The sequence below is a fragment of the Psittacula echo genome (genome assembly GCF_963264785.1).
Source record: "Psittacula echo genome assembly, chromosome: 1".
In the NCBI taxonomy this organism is placed as follows: Eukaryota; Metazoa; Chordata; class Aves; order Psittaciformes; family Psittacidae; genus Psittacula; species Psittacula echo.
In genome coordinates, this window is record NC_137735.1 from 54,394,582 (window position 1) to 54,414,128 (window position 19,547).

The 19,547-nt window shown below is 46.0% G+C and overlaps 1 protein-coding gene across 4 annotated transcripts in view; it reads right to left on the reverse strand.

Moving 5' to 3' along the window:
* Positions 1 to 18,977: 18,977 nt before the first annotated feature.
* The window catches only part of PPP3CA (protein phosphatase 3 catalytic subunit alpha), a gene marked incomplete at its 3' end in the record, with an annotated part of 187,019 nt that continues 186,449 nt past the window's right edge, over positions 18,978 to 19,547 (reverse strand). For all 4 annotated transcript variants that reach the window (XM_080628623.1, XM_080628620.1, XM_080628621.1 and 1 more), the window contains one exon: positions 18,978 to 19,171. In XM_080628623.1, coding sequence (XP_080484749.1) covers positions 18,978 to 19,171 — 194 coding nt within the window. The remainder of the gene's footprint in view (positions 19,172 to 19,547) is intronic.

Consider the following 19,547-nt stretch of genomic DNA (forward strand, 5'->3'; position numbering starts at 1 on the left):
TGTACAGTCTCCAGTAGGAGATGTACTCCTCCACTCCTTCTACCTCTTATTTTCTTCTCTGGCACCACACGAGAGAATGATGGCCAGGTTTAAGGCTTGAAGTAGCAAGTTTAGTAACCTGTTGTCTTTTGCATCAGGCTTGTCAGGTCTCCTAGAGAAGCTGAGGCAGATCCCAGCACTAGACCGACTTCCCTCTTGACGCAGCTAAGATAGATCCAATACTACTCGTCATGAATTCTATTTTCTTATTCCCTCCATAAGCCTTGGCAATTCAGTGGGATGCTTTGTTTGCCAGCAGTGACAGACGAGCAGGTCTGTCCTCAGGATCCTCTGATGGTTGGCTTCCTCAATATGTACAGTCTTGCTTTTCCTTCATTTTCTCTAGGAAAATGATAAAAAGTGACAGCAATACTCCAAATCCCTCCAGTAACACAAAACAACACTGGGTTTACCTGTGTGGAGAAGATCACTGAAATGCCTGTTTCTATTTCAGGTTCCTGCCCAGTATGTTGGGCAGACGTGCCCACCTTCAGCATCTATGCTTGAAAACCACTTTAAGACCCCAAAGGTTTTTCTCATATGTGAATTTTGTGTTAAATGGCCACCAACTGCACTTACTTTTTATGATGTTATTTGAGGGAACAGATGCCTTCATATCTTGTAATTTTGTAGGATTGTCAGACTCAGCTCTACTCTACTACTAATTTAGAAGTCCACAGGGAGCTTCCACATCTTCTTGGGCACCACTTTGTTATCTGCCACTCCTTGAAAAACACAGAGAAAGAAGACATTAACATTTTCAGTGTTTCTTGGGTGTTTGTTTTTACACAGCCCTTGTTGCTTAGTAGGGTCTTGCTGTTTCCCAGACGTTGTCTCTTCCCTTGGTGGGAAGAGGGGCCCATCCTCCCAGGCTTTCCACTTGCACCACTCTGCACAGGATAACTCTGATGCTTTGCTCTGGGGACTCCCCATCCATGGCTAGCTTTTTCTATCTCAGGATTTAAAAGGGATCTCAGTGCCTGAACCTCACCAGTTCTCCCAGCTAGGCCCTGGAAACCACAGTCACTCACACATTCCCCTGAGACCTCTTTATCTGGCCGTGGGACTGCTCTTGATTAGAAGATTAGAGACCTGAGAGCCACATGGTGAGCCCAACCAAGCCCTTTTTGAAAGGCTGTTGTCATGTTCAAGAGGCCCCACTGTTCTGTGGGCCTTTTTGAAGTTTTTCTTTCTACCTCCTTCTCCAGCCCTGTAATATTGGTTTGGGACACACAGACATGAAATATGGGTTCATGGAGTTACTTAAGATGGGGGCATATCCTGGAAGACACTTCTACCAGGCAGGGAAGGGGAAGCAAACCACCACCAGCAGCATCCATTGCAAAGGCCCTTCTCAGGATTTCATGAGTCTTAGACAAGAGGAGGTAGCTTAGGCAAGTTTGCTGCTACCCAGAGTGTCAAAATTTTAAACCCCCAGTGACTGCAGAAGGGATCTGTGAGTACCAAAGGTCTGGGCAATAGGAGGGGAAAGATCTCCCTCAAGAAAAGTCACTCTAACAAAACAGCCTCACTCCTTATCTACTGCAGCCTAAAAAAGACTTCTAAGAATAAGAACACCAAAGAGCTTTCCTTCAGTACACATGACAGCCACACTGCCGTGCCCCCTTTTTGGTCTGGTCTTAACATTTATGTATGCACCCAAGCCTACAGGGGCAATTGGGATCACCTCAAAGCACAGACCCACCCACTGCCGGAATCCAGCATCCTGGCTCTTGGACATACAGCTGAATAACCTGAATAATCCATAGAAGACTAACATGGAAAAATAAAAGCTGAACAACAACCAGAAAAGCAGCAAAGTAACAGAATAAATTACTATGGAATATAAACATATCCATAAATTACAGGGATTATGTTTCTTAAATTATCACTTCATAGCTTATCTATTCTTGCGTTAGAAACTGTATTTTATAATCTATATAAACTGTACTGCTTTACAGATATTACCTTTTCTAATTCCCCATGTGAACACTGGAACGCTGATCCAGATGACACAGCTGGTTAACATAAGTATTGTATTTGCAGATTTCCAAGAAAACTGTCAGGATGACTTGGGAAAAAAAGATGTTTGGTTTATTATTTATAAGAAACACCAGCTTTCCAATGCCAGCTAATTCACTTAAGATGCTGTATGAATGTGCTACGTTCAGCTGAGCAAGGGATTTCCAGGTTTGCACATTATGGCTTTGGCAGCTAATACTGCTGCAGAAGGGTTTTTTCTTCTTTTTCCCCTTTTCTTTCATGCAAGTTAGCTAAATCCCTGAGCTGCTTCATGTGCCCTAAAATATAATTCTGCAGGTTTCAAGGCAAATTTGTTTTCTTTCAAATCATATTAGTTCTCTCCTGAACATAAACCCAAGAATATATAACTGCTTGGAAATGCCCAGATCACACTGCTGGATGTGTGTGGTCTACCCTGCATGGCAAGACCTGCAGGGAACCAGATCATCAGAGACAGGATCAGAGATGAGGAAGAGAAAGTGGATGGGAGGGAGATGAAGGCAGCAGAAGAAGAGATGGGTTTGCAGTGCAAGTGGTCGCATGGAAACACTTTAAACCAGATCCCGAAGTGGCACAGCTGAGGTGAGGGCAACCCCACCTTTGCTGCCTGACAATGGGAAAAGAGGGGCCTGGAAAGTAAAAAGTGACATTTACTTGTGCTGAACACAGCAGAAGGGTGACCCATGAGTGTATTATTAATACCCAACGAAAGACAAGTAATTAATAACAACATTAATGATGATAAATGTTGGTATTTTCAGCCCATCAAGATTTCCTGCTGTGGAAAGGATAAATGCACGTGTCAAAGACTGGAGGGATTTGGGCTCTTTGCTCCTCTGTCTCCAGCTGAAAAATCCAAGCACTGACTTTTATTTCTCCCCACTAATGCCTTCCTTCTTTGAAAAGACAAAGGCTGATGGAGAAGCAATGATCTCCCAGCAGTCTTTATTCTCAAGATAGATAGAAAAAGAAAAATAGAAGAACAAGGAAAAATACTTTTATTCCCAAACGCAGGCTGACTTCTTCTCTTCACATTTTATCCGTTGTACGGCACTCAGAAACATCACTTCTGGCTTCACCTTGGGCTGTTGGGGTGGTACAGCTCCCGTTAACAGGGATCCCCAGCAGCCAGCCCTGGCTGCTTGGCTCCAGTGGCAGCTGCCTCCAGCACCACGCTGGTGGCTGCAGCCCAGCATAAGGACTGATCAGAGGTGGAGACGCTGTTGTTACAAACCAAATGAACGAACTGAAGGCAACACTTTTCCCTTCCCATGCAGAGGGATGGGGGGGATGTTACAGGGCTACAGGCTGGCAGCTCCATGTTCCTGCAGGAAAATGCACCCAGGAAAGACAATTAATGGGAAGCATTGGCTTCATGGTCCTGTATGCTGAAGGTCACTGGTGATCACTAAAATGAGAGCAGGTATTTACATGAACTGAGGTCAAAACTTTTGGGATTAAACTAATCTCCATGCAAACCACTTTATACAGCCATTAGAAGACACTAGACCTCTGAGAGCATCACAGGCACAGGAGGAAGCCTGGAAGCTGGTACCTGGCTGCCTCTGAAGCTGACGTGGAGGCAGAGATGTAAACAGGCACCATTAGCGCATCCCTCAGGTGTGCAGGCTCCCAAAGCTACTACATGGCATAGCTTTTGCACAGCTCCCTGCCAAGGAAATGGACTACTTCCACAAGAGGAGCCAGGCATGGGGAAGAGGGAAGTTCCATTAATCCCAGAAATCTCGTGAAGGGCTGGCTGTGCTCCTCAAAGAGGGGTAAGGAGCAGACATTGTCCCACAGTAAGCTCCTCAGCACTGCGTGTTCTCCCCTCATCCAGTGCCGCTTGTGCCAATGCAACCTTGTGCACAAGTGCTGCAAGCAGTCGCCAGGGCTCTGAATCAGCAGAGGTTTGATTCAACTAATTAATCCTTAGCTATTTTCTGTTGTTAGGCCATTGCCAGCCAAAGGGAAGAGTCAGGAGAAGCAAGCGTGGCACCACAGGACCTGGGGAGCCAAACAATCCTGCATAAACTCCACCTGGGAAAGGCCTCAGCGGTGCGGCTGCGTGTGTCCTGACACAGAGCTGATTTCCCATTAATAATCCATGGATTTCAGCAGCCTGAGGTGTAGCTGCTCAACACCTAAATAGAATTGGCTCCCTTCTGGGTGTTCCAGACAGGGAGGGTGCAGGGGTCCAGGGCTCCAACAGGATGGGCAGATGCACACATGGCTGGTCTGCATGGTGGGGGCTCCTGTAGACAAGACCAGAGCTTGCATGTGTGCAGGAGGAGCACACTAAGGATGCACGCCTGCCCTGGTTCCTGGCATCTTTTCCTAATTCGCTCCCAAGGAGGCTGCCCTGCCAGTGCCACCCGCCTCTTCCTGAAGAACCATGCCACGAAGTTCTGCTTTCATTTGGAACCATCTCCTGCCCTTTAGGCAGCAAAAAACCAACCCAACACCCCCAAAACCTGAAACAAAGCAAAGCCAAACATCCCAGGAGCAGGAAACCTGTCACAGCTGGTCACTGTGCAACTGCTCTGCACCATGCCAGGGTTATGGGCTCCAGGAGATGATGCATTGAGCACAGCCAGCCAGATTTTTAAGACAGAGCGTTGAGCAGGGGAAACACACCCCTGGCTCTGTTTTGTGCATGGTTTCTCCTTGGGCTGAGGCCGCCTGCTGAGGGGCCTTCAGCCAGAAAGAGAAGTGAATAAACCCAGTCACAGAAGACCTGCCACAGGGAGCCTGAGCTGGCTGAAACAGTGGATGGAATGTGAGGCCAAAAAGCTTTATTAATTCACTGGCAGCAGGAACCATGCAGGCAGCACCAGCCCTGCCTGCATCTGCTGCTGTCTCCCTCCTATCAGCCCCACCGGCCAAGGTGCCAGGGGAGAAGGGAAAAGGAGTATGCTGGCAATGCACATCTACTACTGCTTCCCCACTCCTCATCCTCCCATTATCAAGGCCTGCATTCCCCCACCCAGAGGCAACCCAGGTGCCTTTTTATTTGTTTTTAATGAAGGATATGACTGCACAGTCCATCAGCACGCGAATGCTGGGAGTTTAAGAATAAGCTTTTAAGATTTAGTTGTCATGAAAGCAAACATCTCTGCTGGTGCACTGACTGTGCATCAGTCTCCTGGGCATCATGGCAGCAACCGCCTGTTCTGCCCTTGCAGCCAGCACCAGCCCTGAACACCTCTTTTTGCCTCCATGGGGTTAGGGCAGATGTACCACTTTGGCCATGCAGATGTTCCCCCAAAAACACAGCAGCAAGACCCCCAAAGCCAGCAGATTTTGGCTTGTCTCAGCAGTACAAATGCTGGGGAGCAAGCACCGCCACCAGCCAAACACTGAGCCAGCCAGGCTTCAGAAAATCACCACCAGTAACTGGCAATCTCCCTGGAAACACTCTGGTGGGCTCTGCAGAGAGCAGGACCCACATTCACAGCAATGACAGGACTTGTCATTTATTTATTTATTTATTTCCCTCCACCTTCCTCCCCAGTTCTGTGTCCAAACAGCCCTGGGTTGCAATTAGCTGCTTTCCCACCGCTTACAAAAGCGCAGAGAAAAGCAGAACGTGGTGGGCAGGGAAACAGAAGTGGGATTAAATACCAACATAAATCATCCTGAGGGTGTAGGGCCGGGAACAATCTTATTTTTCACATTTCACTCAGTATTTAAAAAGCACAACCACCTCCGAGCTCCAAAAGACACCTCTCGCCTCCACCCTGAAATGGAAACCAGAGTGATGCGTGTTTCCCATCCTCCTGCCTCCCTCCTTCCCACTAAATTCCTCTCTGCCCCCTTGGATGCCACCAGCTACAGCTCAGCCCTGGCCCCACGTGCTCCACACTTGAGTGTGCACCTAGTGCAGAAGCTGGTGGTCCTGCACAGGACGTCCCTGATGGCTTTACACTATCTGAGTGATTCCTGTTGCCGGCCTGCCTCTATATGTACACGGTTTTTCATTTGCAAAATTGGCATGCCTGGCTCCCCTTTCCTCCCACTGCTTTTCCAATGAGCAGCTCCCTGTTGCAGGGCTGCTCCACAGGCTTCCTTCCTCCCTCTCTGCCTTTGCCTCTGGGTTTGTTATCTACTAGCAGCAGTAGCTTCTGGTGTGCAGCATCATATTTCTCACTCCTTGCCCTTTGTTTCTCCCCATGCCTCATACTTCAAATATGAGCTATTTGGCCTTTTTAAGGAAATCTGATATGAGGAAAGTTTGGGCTGCTTCAAGAGCCTGGGAAGCTCTAGGAAGCAGGTTGAGCAGGAGCTGTGACCTCTGCTGTACCCCTTTCTCCTCCTCCTGCTGCCAGGCCCAGGGGGACTCTCACCTTGCACCCTCTCCCCTCTGTTCTCCAGCTCCATCTCACCCCATGAGCATCTCCTGCAGCTTGCAGAGGCATGTGTGTGCCTCCCAGCAGGATGCCTTGCTGGATCCAAAACCTGAGAGGAGCTTTTTGTCAGTGAGGGCCAGGCCACCATATTCTGCCTCATGCTAAGGGAAGCCTTGAACTGAAATCAGGCAGGAGGGAGCCCAGAAGCTGCCTGCACTGGGGAGAAAGGTCTCACCAACCAGCCCAGAATAATGTTTTTCTACCTTTATGATTTACAGCATTAGGAATAAAAGGCCCTGGTTATTTTCATAATTCTTCTTGAAACCAAGGTCTCTTTGGGAGTGCTGGAGCAGACTGATGGGGCAGAGAGGGTGCATGGTCCTCACGTAGCTCTCTGTGGGACAGCACAGCTGGGATGAGAGCCAGGGAAGCCCAGGCTGTGGCTGGGAGCTGGGGTTGACACAGCCTCATGTCCTTCTGCTCCAACAACACCCAGCTCAACACGGAGGCTGCGCGGATGAGCAGGAGGTGCAGAAAAGCTCTCACCTCCTGCGAGAAAACACTGACGAGCATCACAGGGACCATGGGGTGGCCAGTGCGTGAACCTCCTGTCTCTCCTCAGCAGAGCACTGATGGACACATGCATGGCAAGCGCTACGGCTTCGCACACGTCACTGCATTTCATCCCATGGCTCTCACCAAAAGGTGCAGGCATAGGTCTGTCAAACATAGGTTTCCTTACCCTGTAATACTCCCCTGCCTGACTTGTTAGACTTGTACACTAAACCTAGGAGGGTGTCTGGGGCTGTTGCATGCAATTACAAGACTGATAATTGTATCAGCTGTAATCTCAGTCTACCTCTGTTCAGCCCTGCACAGATAAGCATTGGCACAGTTATATCACTTTAAGCAAGAAGGAGCCCAGCCACCTCGAGTAGTAAAAAAGCTGCAAATCTCTGCCTGTACTTGCAAGATACATACAGTCCAGCCTCCCATGGGCTGTATGTCCTGGGGGGAACCTGGGGCACTGCAGAAGATCAAAACCATCAACCTGCAATTAACAGTGCCACCGGTTCAGGGGGCTCACCCACAGCGCAAACGCTTTCTCTTCTGCTGAGCCCCAACAGCAGGTTTCTGTTGCCGGCAGGGACTCTGTGTGCATGTCAGCAGATAACGCCCATGCGATTCTGGGTATCACAGGCCATACTTAGAAAGCCCTGCTGTCACCATGGCAACAGGTTTCACTTACACATAGCAATGATGCACAGGCCTGTGTGCTCTAAACCTGCATACCAAGCATGGTGACAACACAGTGAGCTGCTTGTCAGGGAGGCTGCGTTGCTGCTGCATCCCTGCTCGCCACACAGCAGTATGAAGGGATGTGAACGTAAATAGTTCAGCTTTTCTGGCCATTCAAATGAATCCTCTGGCATGGAACTGGAGGAGAAGAAAGGAGCTCACATTCTTTCTTCTTCTCAGGAGGTGTAATTCAGCTCAGCAAAGGTATCTGTAGAGACCCCCTTGAAGGATGTACCTTACAAACCTACATCGTTCTGAGCTGCACTCCACAAAACTGCAGCTTTCCAGGAGGGAAAAAGGAGATGGCTGCAGGAGGTGTCAGGCAGCCACAAACCACGCAGCACATCGCTACGGGTGGCAGCAGCTTTTGAAGAGGACGAGGTCCTCACTGGTGGCCTGGAAGGCTGGGGTACCAGCAGGAGGCTTTGGATGGGGTGAAGAAGAGCAAGGCTGAATTTAAAGCACGACTTGTATCGCTTAAATAAATGATTCCCTGCATTGTTCATCGCTCCTGACTGCTGGTGCCTTGCTGAGTAATGTCACGTAGTTTCACAGGATGAAAACAGAGGTGACATGTATTTCATGCTGGGGTTTTCCCCTTGTTTTCTTCTCATTGAAGAGGACTTGCGTCCTGCCAGGGAGCCAGCAGGGAAGAAGGGCTCTTAGGAGAGCACCCTGGGAAAATGGGAAGGTGTGCTGCCGGCACTAGGAAAGTGCCATATCCAACAGCTTCCCACTGAGCTTTTTCATCTGTAGGTTTCAAGCCATCACATCCAATGGGCCCTGGCAGCCTTTATGCGTCTGTCTGCTGTGATGCACTGATAGAGCAGTATCCTGCCTATAACCAGGCAAACCCACCCCCACAACAGCCACCCCAAAGGGTATATTACCCAAGCCAATTACAAAACCCCAGGGTTTTATTCTAAAGACATAGAAATGCTCACATGAGCATAACTTAATTTCGCTTTCAGTGCTCAGCAGCATGTATTTTTTGTTGCACCTCAGCTGTGGTGCTGAGATAAATGATGTGTGTAGTCTCTTGACTAAACTGATTCTCCTAAAGCTTCATTCCCAGCTGATCTCTTTCAAATGATCCATATTTCAGGGATTTTTATCCTTAATTAATCTGGGCAATGATAAGAAAAGAAAAAACAAACAAACAAACAGAATGGAGTTTTGGAAAAAAAAAGTATATTCTGCTGCTAAAATCACACTTTCTCTCATCCCTCTCTTCTTTCTCTCCATTCCCCCAGCTTTGGCCTTTCACTGCCCTTGCAAACAGACAATCCCTGAGACCTCTCCAGTCCATGTGATACTGCAAGAGACTGGAAATGTTTCTAAGCCAGGAAATAATGACAGTAATTCCATTGGATACAAAGGTTTTCCTCCACAAGCTTCACTAAAAAAGCATGACACAGTTAACAATATTACCTAAAATTCCCTACCAAATAAATATTACCTACCATTCCCTACCTGAATGGCCCAGATACTCTTGTCCTTAGCTTAGTGAGCTGCACTATCACCCCCAGCCCTGGTGCCACACGGTGCGCATCCACTGGTACTACCAGCATGGATGGGCTGCAGGTGCTGTCAGTGCCGGTGCACCCTGGTTGAGAGATTTTTGCTGCTGGTTTTAAGCCATCGCTGGGTCTCCTCCGTGCTGCAGCTTTCCCAGAGAGAGGTTAGAAAGTCCCTCTGTTTTGCTAGGAAAGGTCAGTGAGGAAGCCCTGAAGGAAGGGTCAGATCAGACATGCAGGCACGTGAAGGGGGAGAAAGGGCGCAGCAGTGTCCCACTTTTGTACTTTGTCTTTTGATGCCTGCAGGGTAATGAGGCAGGTCCAGCCTAAACTGATGACAAAAGATCATATTCTCTCCCCAAAGCACCCATGTTAGTTAACATCCCTATATCTTTCTCCTCCCCCCTGCCTCTCACTCCCACCACCTCCTTGCAGCCAGAGCCTGTGCTGAGGCTACGTTCAAGCTGATGAAGCCGTGAGAAGCTGGGAGTCATTTCAACACAGTAGATACAGAGGTGAAGTTGGGTGAATCGTGAACAATGCAGAGGAACAAAACTATTTCCATAGATCACCTTACCAAAATCTTCATACTCTAGGACTCATACAGGAGCAAAGACAGCAAAGACCAGACCAGCAAGAAATCCTGCTGGGCTCTGTAGCTACTGCTTGGATGTCTTTATCTGAATGGCTATGTGTATCTTAGTAGCAAGAATAATGTACCGCAGATGTCATTTTCAGTCATTATGGAAGACCGCCACAGAGATGCTTGTTTACAAGGATGAACCCCCTTGAGTTTTGGACAAGCCACATGATAATGTAGATGGTCTAAGAGAAAACACATCATTTAGGGACTGCCAGCCCGGCCACTGCAGGAACCATGGCAGGGAAGCTGGGGGAGTCAGGATGGAGAGTACAGACAGCATTCCCCCTGCTCCCCTTTGGGAAGCTGAAGACACAACCCCAGGGAGTCCCAGACAGATGCCTCTGCTCTTACACCCCATTGGAAGGGCTGCACACAGCTCACATGGTGTTTCTGGCTGGGATTTTTATGAGTGCCAGCCGTCCGTAAGCACGGGAAACAAGCCTCATCCATGGCACGCAAGGCCTGCTCCACGGGTATAGCTGAGGCATGTTCCTCCAGCTCTGGGGGAGAAAGGGAACATTTAGCACTCTGGATAGGGAGCCCTGCCAGTGTTGCTTTAGACCTTGTCCTCAGATCCCTGTCCCACTCGTGTTTGTCCTCAGATCCTTGCCCATCTTCCCTAACCCTGGGCCCCCACAGAAGCCATTAGCTCTGACTCAGGGTCCGGACAGCATCTCTCCTTGCCTGGGCGCTGCCACCTCAGTGCTGCTTCCCCAGCAGCAAAGCCCTCTCCAAGCCCAGAGCCAGGCTTTCTGGGGACGGGAATCCCTGCACCCTCCCCAGAGCCCACATGAATCATGGAGTTGTTAGAGAAGGGAGGTTATTTCTGGATTCAGCGTTCCGGACCGAGGGAAGCACTGCCATGTCAGCACCCAGCTGTGCTTTTAGGAGGTGCGTTGTTTGGCAAGCCTTGCAAATCCATTTCCATCCGAAAGCACACGCATGAATCACTCCTTACAAGAAAAAGCTGTGGAGGTGAAAGGGCCAAGAGAAACTTTGCTGGGAGATAGCAAAGGCAAACCGGACCATTATATTTTTTCTCCACTGTAACTAAAATAGCCACAGAGAGGTAGAAAATACCAGAAATTCCCCCCTCGTCCAGAGCTGATCCCTCTAGCTCCTTTCTACCAGCAGCTCCTCAGGAAGGATCAGTGCTGTCGCTGATTGATGCCAACTTACATCTGGAGCAACATCAGCACTTCTCACTACATATGTAAAAGCTTTTGTTACCCATATTATTTCCTCATCTCCTGAAAGAAAAGAAATTGCCTTATTCTCCTGCTAAGTCACTCTCTCCCTGCAAATACCAGTGTTTTCCTAACACCACCTGCTCCCAAGGAGCACTCCTAACTGTTAACAGGAACAAAAAGCTCTACCAGGGTCTTTTGCACTCAGGGCCAGTCTCCATGGAATGCCATCAAGTTTTATTCTGTTTTTTTGTGAGTAGCCACTGGCTGGACACTTCCATGATGGAGGTGATGGTAGCACAGCATGGGGAACTGAGGGGGGGCCACCCCTGAGGCAGGTGTGATCCTGGTACAGCCAGGTTGCAGTGGGGCTCTGCCACACCATGCTTTCCCCATGTATGGAGGTGGGTGCTGTGAGCCAGGGCTGGCGGTGGCATTTGCCTGCCCAGCAGGCAGGCAGCAGCGCCCTGGGTAACTGGGAGAAGGAACCAGTGGTAAAACAGTGGCTGTGATAAAGCAAAAGAAGAAGGAAAATAGAAGGGACAAGAGGGGAAGAGAGTGGGGAAGAAAGAAACAGGAAGAGAAAGGTGTGTGGAAGGGAGCTCCCTTCAGCAGCAATTCCCCCTATTAATCCTGATCCCTCTCAGTAATCCTCATCTCCCACCTCACCAGGGTGGACAGAGAAACGGATTCACAGAAGGGAAGGGGGGAACAATTTATGCCACTGCAAGCATTTCTTCCTTAGCACAACTTCCACCTGCTACCTCTGAGGAACCTTTTCACCACCCAGAACTTTCTCTCCCAACACCGATAGCTGTGATCTTCCCTTCTGCTGGCTCCTTTCCACCTTAACTGACATCCATAACTTATTTCTGTTTGCCACACGGCACTGTCGCAGACAGCCCCTCTCACACACGTTTTGGTCAGTGTTTCCCTCAACGTTTTCTTTATATCTTTGCATCTGATTACGCACAGACTAATTGCTTCCTTATTGATATATATGATTATGTACTTCTATATTCTCCAAGTGTACTTTCAAAATACACCACCCATTCAGAAAGCTGCTAAAGAGCATTGCTCTTTGACAAGTAAGCAAATGTGGTATTTTGTGACTGTAGGAAAGAAACTACTGCATTTTCCTGGAATAAGTGCATTAAACTCTGAATTTTCTTGTGTCTTCATTCCTGTAGTTCTTCTTTCCATGCCCTAAATCTGATTCTTGGCTTTTTTCCACAATCCTTTAGCCAATACATCTACTTTAAACCTCTCTCTTATGCTCATTGCATCATTTCCCACTCACTTATACCTTGCTCTGCCTATTTGAGTGTCTTGAAAAGTTTTCTGCTGCTTTTCAACCATGATCAGCAATGACAGCTTAGCTGAACTCTTACTGATTTTCACTGTGTTCCTAAGCTATACTGACCAGGCATCCTTGCATTTAAGCTGAACTGATCCAATTCTCCCGCATGCAACACAGCATTCAATCCTGCAATCTGTGCTTCTTCCTCTGCCAGGGCTGTGAGCCTCAGCCCTCTCCTTATCATGGGTCTGCTCTCCAAAACTCTATTATTTCTCATGCTGTTCCCTACTCTCCTTTCATGCATGACTGCCTTCAGATCACAGCCTGAACTCCACTATCACCTTTAAGTACACATCTAGTCTAAGGTATTTTTTAGCCTAAATAGCTTCTGTCATTGCCTACCCAAAGCCAAGGTACATCATCCAGTTTCTCTACCTTATCATCTTAGTTTTGCAGAGTTAAGTGCTCAGGTCTCCCCCAGCACTGCCACTACCACTCCTTCTCTTATATACCTTAAGAAAGGAATGAAATGAATAAATAACCCACTCCTCATTCCTTTTCTTTCTCTGGCACCCTGGTCCATGCCTGCAGGACTTCCTCAGTCTGTTGCCTGAACATCAGCCCTGTAGCCTTGTTTAAACCCAGCCACATCAGCCTCACATTCCCATCAGAGTGCACTTGAAAACTGCAGTGCAAGTGCAAAGCTTATTACTGAAACCAATAAACCACCAAGTGACAGATAAACAAATTACCTTCGCCTCAGGCAACCTCCTTGGAACGTTACTTCTCCCTCCGCAGGGAGACACAAGATCTCTCATCGACGTGACGGCCCAATAACACGTGCAGATCTTCACTACAATATTGTCTGTATACAAATCACAGGCTTCAGGGCTTCAGCCACTTGCCTGCTGAGTCCAGGAAGGGATTAATTCCCTCAGTGCAAGACTGGCCAGATTTTTTTGATGACTTCTTTGCCACCTTCTGAAGCACAAGAATCAGCTGTAGGTGGGTCACACACAGTACGGGACAGGCAGTGAATAGGGTCCTCCCTCTTGCAATTGATACCTACCTGGATAATTTGCTGATTAAATTAATGACCAAATTTGGCAGTAAATACCATCACAGTTTCCACTGTCCTCTCAGACTGATGAGGCATTCATTGTCTCTTACCTTCTTGGATCTGTATCTCAGTGCAGCTCAGCTCTGTGACTGCAACATACCTCTGCTGCTTCTGTTTTCTGAGGTACAGCTCCTATCCCTTTGATTTACAAGGCCAGAAATGTCATTTGTCCTAAATTACTGCCATCAATATATGTCGTAGAAATTTAATGATATATATAGGAAACCAGGGCAGGTGATTTAACTTCTCTCCCTCCTACTAAGGTCTGGGGAGACCATGTCCAGGTCTGGGCTTCCCAGCACACGGACTTACTGGAGGGAGTTCAGCAAAGGCCCATGAAGGTGATTAAGGGACTGGAACAGCTGACGTATGAGGAGAGATGGAGAGGGCTGAGACTGCTCAGCCTGGAGAAAAGGTGTATAAATACTTGATGGAGGGAGCAAAAAAGGTAAAGCCAGGCTCTTCTCAGTGAGGCTGGGCAATAGGACAAAAGGCAGCAGCACAGAATGAAATACACGAGATTTTTAAATGCAAGAAAAATCCTTTTTTACCGTAAGACCTGCCAAGCACTGGCAGAGGTTGCCCAGGGAGGTTGTGGAGTCTCCACCCTTCTCCATACTCTCAACTGGACATAGCCTCGAGCAACCTGCTCCAGCTGAACCTGCCTGAGCAGCTGGGTTGTAGGAGCTGATCCAGTGGTGCATGCTGGCCTCAGTGGGTCTTGATTCTGTAAACCAACAAGCTTTCTGGCCTAAATCACTGTGAAATTAGTCCAAGTCACAGTGTTCAACTGCTCATTTAAGATAAGAGAGACTATTAAATACCAAGACATCGAAAGAAATGGGCTTGCTCGATCACACCATGGTGGTCTACATCAACTGCCTCAGGGATGTAACCGCTGAAGTATGAAACAACCACCTCTTTCTTGAGTCTTGCTGCTGTAAGAATAACCTATCTGGATGCCCAGACCCAACCCTCCAGCAAACAGCTGTGCAAGGCTCCATCCAAAAGTGAGGGGCTTCAGTGAACCCCACAGCAACTCCAAGATAGGCATTAGTGGACTCCACAAAGGAGTGGACACTGTTGTGTCTGCCACTGTGCCCGCAGACTGCCCAGTGGCTGCAAAATCAGTCCTTTAGCACAGTCTTTGACAAGTTACTTTACCTAAAACAAGCATTTGACAGGGATAATGGAGTCAAGGCAGTCCTTCCCTTTGCAGTTGTATGCCACAGCAGAATACTGCCCAAAGCACAGAGATGTCAGCTTGGTGAAACATGGTGTCGCATGTAAAACTAAAACTGCTCTCCAGGTATTTAAAAAAGACAAGAAAATGCAAAGGCTCATATATAATGCTGACCAGCTCAGTAAGACAAGAAAATAAAATCCCCTACATCTAGCTCCATCAACTCCTCCTTTCTGTGACCCCCATGTAGGTGGATGCAAGCCCTCCAATTTTCACATACAGATGAACACATGTGAACTTGGATATATTTCTCCCTAAAATCACTGAAGAACCAGAAAGTTCATCGTTTTGCATGCCAAAATTGGACATTTTTAGCAGAATCAAATATTCTCCCAACAGCAACTAGGAATGCGATCTGCAAACTGCTTTCCAAATGGTTGCTTTGGTGCTTGTAGTTTCTTAACATTTGAAATAGCTGATTCTCACATCCCTCTCTTTGTGAAAATAGTGGGAAGATTCATGGATCTGACTAATCTGAGCAACAGTACTTGAAAAAAGAGAAGGAAAACTGATTTCCAAGGACTAAAATTGTAAATCCAGTTTGAACCTAGAAAAAGGCCCCAAATTTTTATTTTTTGCACTTTGAACTCCACTGTTTCACTAAAAACCAAGGCTGAAGTTAGAGAGGACATAGAGCAGGTCTGTGCTAACGAGTAGCATCTTTCGGTGCCGGTTTTATTCCTACTTTCTGACCTCAATTTTGCTGGACACATTCTCAGGAGAAAGCCAAATTCTACCCAGACTCCTCTAGAGGTTCCAGACAATCCTCCTCCGGCAATAAAAAAGGGTATCAAGGAAAATGCTGACACTTTTTATCTGTGCCTGTCAGTTGGCAATTCTGGCACAAGCTTGAGCAGGACTGAACCTACAGCAAATTTTGGGGAAACCTTGGGCAAAATCTGGAAGTTCTGTTCTCCAGAAAATATACAGTAAGAGCTGGTTTGCTTCCTGTTTAATAGCTGCTGGAAAGGAATATTATGAAAGTGTAGAAAATCTAATACATGTAACCAATACATTATCTCAGACAGTGAGTATAAAGTGGTTAAAAAATACAGTAAATCCTGATGTAACCACCAATGATATTTTTGGCATTAAAGTAGCATATTTGGTAAAAAGGAGGAAACCCATAATGGGAGACATATTCCAGTGCAAGACATGTCACTGAGTGAGGCCACAAAATCCAAAACTCAAAAAAACCCAAGGACAACTGGAAGAGATGGGGTGCCCTGGAAATAGAAAACCTTTGGAAAAGTTTTTGGCCCTTCTAGGGACACTTGGGTATAAGCCTAGACTATCTGTCAGAGTCAGTCCAGAATCTGCTCCATGGTAGGACCATGGGGCTTGCTCCAAAACAGAGCCAGGCCATCTTACCTGGACACATGGGACACCGTCATTTTGCATACTCAGGATATTTTTCATTCTTTCGAGATACAAAAAGCCCCAAAACCTCCTCACTGACCAGGCAGACTTTATACATTTCCTAATGCATTACTCAGCTTGGACTACCTCACTTACCCATAAGCTCTTTGGCAATTACAGAAGGCATTTTCAAAGCCATCACTGATCTGCAGCACAGATCTTTTGGGTTAAGTCTAGCAATTGAGAGGTCTAGGCCACACTGTTGCTACTAAGAGGAAAAACCTCTTTCTTGCAGATTAATCAGTTTAGGCAACTGCCAGGATGCAACGTAAATGAAACCAGACAGCACACATTGCACTGCACAACAGCATTGCTCTATGTTGCACAAAGTGCCTGCTGAGCACTACCTCGAGGGATCTCTACAGAAAAACCTACCTGAGGTAACCTACAGTTGTTCAGCTAGTATGTACACAGGACAGAAATGGAAAGTAAAGTGGTCACTCAAACCTTCACCATCACTTTTTGCAGAGACCATGGTCATTAATCACATGAACAGCTTTGCTGAGCAGCTGAACGGTTGGATTCTGTGTGCTATAGACTCTCCTGTGCTATATTTCTATATAATCTGAAATAAAAATCAAAATCTAATACCAATCTGCCTTCCTAGCCCTGTGTATTACGAATTCTCTTTGTTTTTGCCACCTGTCATATTTTGCCAAAATTAACAAGTGCTAAAGTGGGAAAAAGAAAGCAGGCACTGAGCTTTCTACCTGCAAGGAAGACTAAAGCAATACCCACAACATTGCACCATTTGGCATTGTCCATCAGTTCTGTGCAGGATGACAGACTGTGGAAGGACACTGAGTACAGTTAGGGAGAAAATGAGCACAAGGCCTCTTTGACCTCTGACTATAAGAGAGAGCATGTGAAATCTGGAAGGGTCAATTACTTGTTTTCCCTTAAAGGAACACTGTAAATGATATTAACTGACCTTTTCAGACACTCCATATGAGAGGGGAAAGCACACATAGGGCACGTTTTCTTCTGCACTCTACTTGTGGGATACATCCTACTTGTTTTAGTGAAAACTCAACTTTCCAACCAGAACCTGGGGAAACCTGCAGATGTTCAGTAGCTTAAACCAGCTGGGTAACAAACAAATTCTTTTCTTAGTAAAGAACTGACCTTGGGTTGTGAAATAAATCATCCTTCTTATACACCGGCGGTCTTCTCCTGTCCAAAGCAAAAGAGAGCAAGAGGCACACACGAACACATATGCCTGCGTACGCTTCTATGACAGAGCCAGCAAGAAAGGGAAGAGTGCTTAAGTTCATGCACATTTTTATTGAGTAGTAATATAAAATGCTTCTTTCATTGTTACAAGTGCATGCTTTGATTGCCAACATTTCGAAGTCAAATTACAAAGGCAAGGCTGTAGGCTGTAGTGAATTACTTGGGCACTTATACAATTGTTAAAAAATATCAATGGACTGTTTCATTTTGTTTCTTTTTCTGTCTCAGAATGAACCAGTTGAAACCCGTAACTGATATACAAAGGGAAAAAAGTGAAAAAATTACACATTGTGGCACATGACAGAACAGAACAAAATGACTAAACCATTATGACATTAACAGTTATCATGCATTTAGAATCTCACATGTAACTACAAACTTATTTAAAGTTCACAAGGTTTGCTAAACATGCTACCCATCTATATGTGCACTGACAAGCTTATGTTAAAAACTTTAAGAATACTCTCCCCTTAGATTTTTCAAAGCTTTTTTTTTTTTTTGATTACAAAATTTCAAAGGCATTAAGCATTTTTCTTTTAGAGAATATAAAGTACGCCAGTATACATACATTTCCAGTATAAGTCAGACCACTAAGCGCATTACAGTCCCATACAGGCCTATACAGCCATTTTTTTTTCTTAAAAAACATGCATAGGCAGATTTTTACAGAATATAGATGCTTTTCACTGCACTTAATATGGTGTCTTGTTCACTATACTTAAAAATGCACCACTCATAAATATTTAAATTCAGCAAGCCACAACCAAGACTTGATTTACCAAAAAAACCCAGAAAACCTCCCAAACCAAACCCCCTAAATATAAACAGCAAAAAAAGATAAATGTTATCATTATTCCAGTTTTTTTTTTGTTTGTTTTTAAACAAAGAAAAGGATAATTGCTGCCAAATTAGTAAGATAAGTGTTATATTTAAAGAAGGGCATCGAAGCACACTAAAGAAACCTGAGGTAAGCATAATCTGTACAAAATTAAACTGTCTCTCTCGCGCTCTCTCACTCTCTCTTTCTCATTTTTTTGGCATTTTAAACAAATTTCCAACATTCTATTTTTTTTTCTTTTTTTCTCTATATTTTTAAAGACTGCCTAATTTATTTCATCGCCATTGTCTGACAAGAGTAGCAAAACATTATCAATAAATAGTCCTTATTTAGTTTGTACATTTTGTTAAAAATGTTTTGATGTTGTCCATGTTTAGTGCTGCAACTGTAAACGTACAATAGTTAGTAAGAAATTAAACAAAGTTTTCATGTCCAGTAACATAATAAAAGGCCTTTCAGTAACATACCTAGACACTCCCAATGCAGTAGGAAAACATGTTCATTCCCCTAACTTTGCAATATATACCAGCATGAGCTTTCATTTTTCTACAAGCATTTTAAAGGCATATCCAAAGGAGATGTTTCTCCCCAACCCCCACCCCCCACCAAATTAAAGTTGACGATCTCTTCATAGATGATTTTTGTAAACTGAATCCAACACCTGGCCCCCCGAGCAAGTAAGCTATTATCAGAGGCAAGAACATCCCACTGCTGATGTGCAGCAACCCCATCGCGCCCTGCAGCTCAACCCCCCCTCCCAGACAGTGGTCACTGAATATTGCTGCTATTACTGCCGTTGCTGTCCGTGCCATTAGTCTCTGTGGAGATTGCCTTGTTGATGGAGTTAAGGTTGGCATCGGATGGCACGTCTCTGCGCGGAGGCATTCGCTCATTAATTCGATCTAAGCCTTTGGCCTCTTCGAAGCTAGTGATCTTATGCTGGGGTGAAAATCCTTTGATAGCTAAATAAAGGATTATTAAAAAGTAAAATTAGCAAGGTAAAACTCTCGGCAGCTTTTCCCCCAACTCAGCAATGAGTGCAAAAATCCTTCTTTGTGAAGGCGGCAACAAGAAGATCTGACATGACCGACTCCTTATACTCGGAAAGAGCTGGGGGTTAACCACCACCGTCTCTTGCAATACAGCTATTGTTTTTCAACAAGATCAACTTCCAGTATTTTATTGTCCACTGGGGTTCAGCTTAAAAAGGCTAAGAAGATGACATGAAACTACAGTTTGCACTTAGGAACCATGCTTAGGGCACAGCCATGAGCCAGTGGGTTAGCATTTGTCGTCATCACTTACAGCCTTAAAGACATTGTGGCTCGCTGTAACATC